Genomic DNA, 2,500 nt, shown 5'->3' with positions numbered 1-2,500 from the left:
CACCAAACAGTATAGTGTTGGATTGTTGAAATCCTACACAGCTGTGCTGATTTCATGTCTCTCTAATCACTTTGCACTCTTACGTTGGTCTCTCCCTCAGATTATTAGTTCACGTTCATTCATGTATTCATTTGATAAAAAGTCTCAGGGACGGTCTTGTGATGATGAACTCTGTGAACCCATCAGGTGAACTGGGCGCTTCAGGTGAGTGCGGATCACAGCAGTCTGGACGAGGATGAGGGCTGGCAGTCCGACGGGCCGCTGAGACGCAGCCGCGAGCTGCAGGAGCTGGTGACCCGCGTGGCGCTGCTGGAGACCCAGATCAAGAGCTCCAAGCAGGAGGGGAAGAGCGGCGCGGAGGGCGGGAAATGTGCCACCTGGCCTGGGTGAGGCACTTTCTGCTGTACAGATTGAGTCAAAGCAGCTTCACAGTAATAAACAGGAAAATAACAATCAATGATTAAAGGGGTCATGAACTGAGAAATCAAATTTCCCTTGATCTTTTGACATATAACAGGCCAATGTACTATAAAAACATCCTGTAAGTTTCTAAACTCCAAACTTTCTGGTTAGTCTAAAAACAGCTTATATTGAAACCAAGCTCAGAAAATGACTTGTTGTGGAATGAGCCACTTTATGGCGTAATAGTGTGGCTAAACCTCGCCTCCGCAGGAGAAGATCAATGCCTGCTTCTACATCACCTCCTCTTTAGCCCCGCCCACCGGTTCTACATCACTGCCTCTTTAGCCCCGCCCACCGATTCTACATCACTGCCTCTTTAGCCCCGCCCACCGATTCTACATCACTGCCTCTTTAGCCCAGCCCACTGATTCTACATCACTGCCTCTTTAGCCCCGCCTACCGATTCTACATCACTGCCTGACATTACAAGATCACAAGACACTGTGTAGTGTAAGTTGTGAAAAACAGTCTTTGAATTGCCTTGTGATCCTAACATATCTAGACTGGACACGTCAGGTGTAAACACGGGGTAAATTAGCAAAGAGCTGCAGATCGCATCAGTGTTTGTTTGCTTTACTTTGCTACGGATTCATTTTTAAACAAGACAGTATGATGCAGGCTTTTCAGAGAGACTGAGAGTAAAGGCTGATGCAGCGCTGAGTCTGACTAGAGCGGATCCGACAGTAATGTGTCACACAGAAGTGTGAGGGAACGTGCTTTCACCACTATTGCATTGTCTGTTCCAGACGGTTTGATATATACTGAGGATTCACACATTTTTAACCCAAACGACCCATGTTGTTTGCAGAGTACATCACAGCAGCGTCCATCTGTTATTTTAATAAGCGAAACTGTTATCCAATCACAGCAGTGGGCGTTTCCTTGAGTCTTGAATGAGCCCCGCCTATAAAAACAGAGCGTTCTGCAGAGAGGCTCAAAAACAGGAGAGAAAATAGCCTGTTACTTCTAAATTATGATGTTTTTTGTTGTAAAATCACACTAACATTATAAGTGAACCTCAGACAACATTATAAAATAATAAAAAATGAAGGTCATGACCCCTTTAACGCTGTGTCTTAAGAACTCATTTGACCCGCTAGCAGTTAGATGTAATCAGTCTCACATTTCATTCATTTTACAATATGAATAAAAAAAAGTTATGACCAGTCTTGAAGAAAAAAATTAGATGATAATCTTTTAAGCCTCTTCTAAGCAGTTTCTGCAACTGGCCACAGTTCAGTGTTGGTTCAGTTCAGTTCAACAGCTGTGCAAAGTCCATCAGTTATTAAATCCACTTTGGCTCTAAGCCGCTCTACAGATGACAGTCGTGTTGGTGATGCTCAGTGCTGATGTGTGTTTACGAGCACCTGTTGATAAGTTCTTCCTGGTCTTCTGCTGCTGCGCTGTATAAATCATCAGCCCGGGGTTTTCAGAGCAGATGCAGCAACAAACAGTGCAGGACTCGCAACATATATTTTTGTTTGGACAGGAAGTACAACACACTGATCCAGGCACAGGCACGAGAGCTGTCACACCTGCGGCAGAAGATGCGAGAGGGGCGGGGCATCTGCCACATCCTCACACAGCACCTGAGTGACACGACCAAAGCCTTCGAGGAGCTGCTGCGCGCCAACGACATCGATTACTACATGGGCCAAAGCTTCCGAGAGCAGCTTTCCCAGAGTTCCTCACTCGCTCAGAGAGTCAGCACCAAGATCAGTGGACGTGAGTGTGTGTGTGTGCACACACTCCTTACACACACACACACACACACACACACACACACATACAGTAAAGCATGTCAGCAGCTGCATGCAGTCGTTTGTTCAGGTGTATATAGTGCCGGTGTCATGTGACCTATAATAATATGTGCTGTATTAACAACAGCAGCAGAAGCTACAAATTGTGCAGTAAAAACCTTGTGATGACGGGGACGGTAACAGACTGAATTATTTAATCAGATCAAATACTCAAGTTTAAAAAAATTATTAAACAAATTAAATAAAAATAATAACCAGTTTTTCATTGACTTTTAAAA

General features: G+C 44.6%; 1 protein-coding gene across 10 annotated transcripts in view; it reads left to right on the top strand.

Annotated features, from left to right (window-relative positions):
* The window catches only part of LOC107563397 (myomegalin-like), a 70,035-nt gene that overhangs the window by 55,526 nt on the left and 12,009 nt on the right, over window positions 1-2,500 (top strand). For all 10 annotated transcript variants that reach the window (XM_016248265.1, XM_016248266.1, XM_016248261.1 and 7 more), the window contains 2 exons: window positions 187-386; window positions 1,952-2,187. In XM_016248265.1, the coding sequence (XP_016103751.1) occupies window positions 187-386; window positions 1,952-2,187 (436 nt within the window). The remainder of the gene's footprint in view (window positions 1-186; window positions 387-1,951; window positions 2,188-2,500) is intronic.

Source organism: Sinocyclocheilus grahami, unplaced genomic scaffold, assembly GCF_001515645.1.
Source record: "Sinocyclocheilus grahami isolate Dianchi unplaced genomic scaffold, SAMN03320097.WGS_v1.1 scaffold872.1, whole genome shotgun sequence".
NCBI lineage: Eukaryota > Metazoa > Chordata > Actinopteri > Cypriniformes > Cyprinidae > Sinocyclocheilus > Sinocyclocheilus grahami.
The sequence above is the reverse complement of the archived record's forward strand: the minus strand, read 5'-3'. Positions and strand labels throughout refer to the sequence as shown.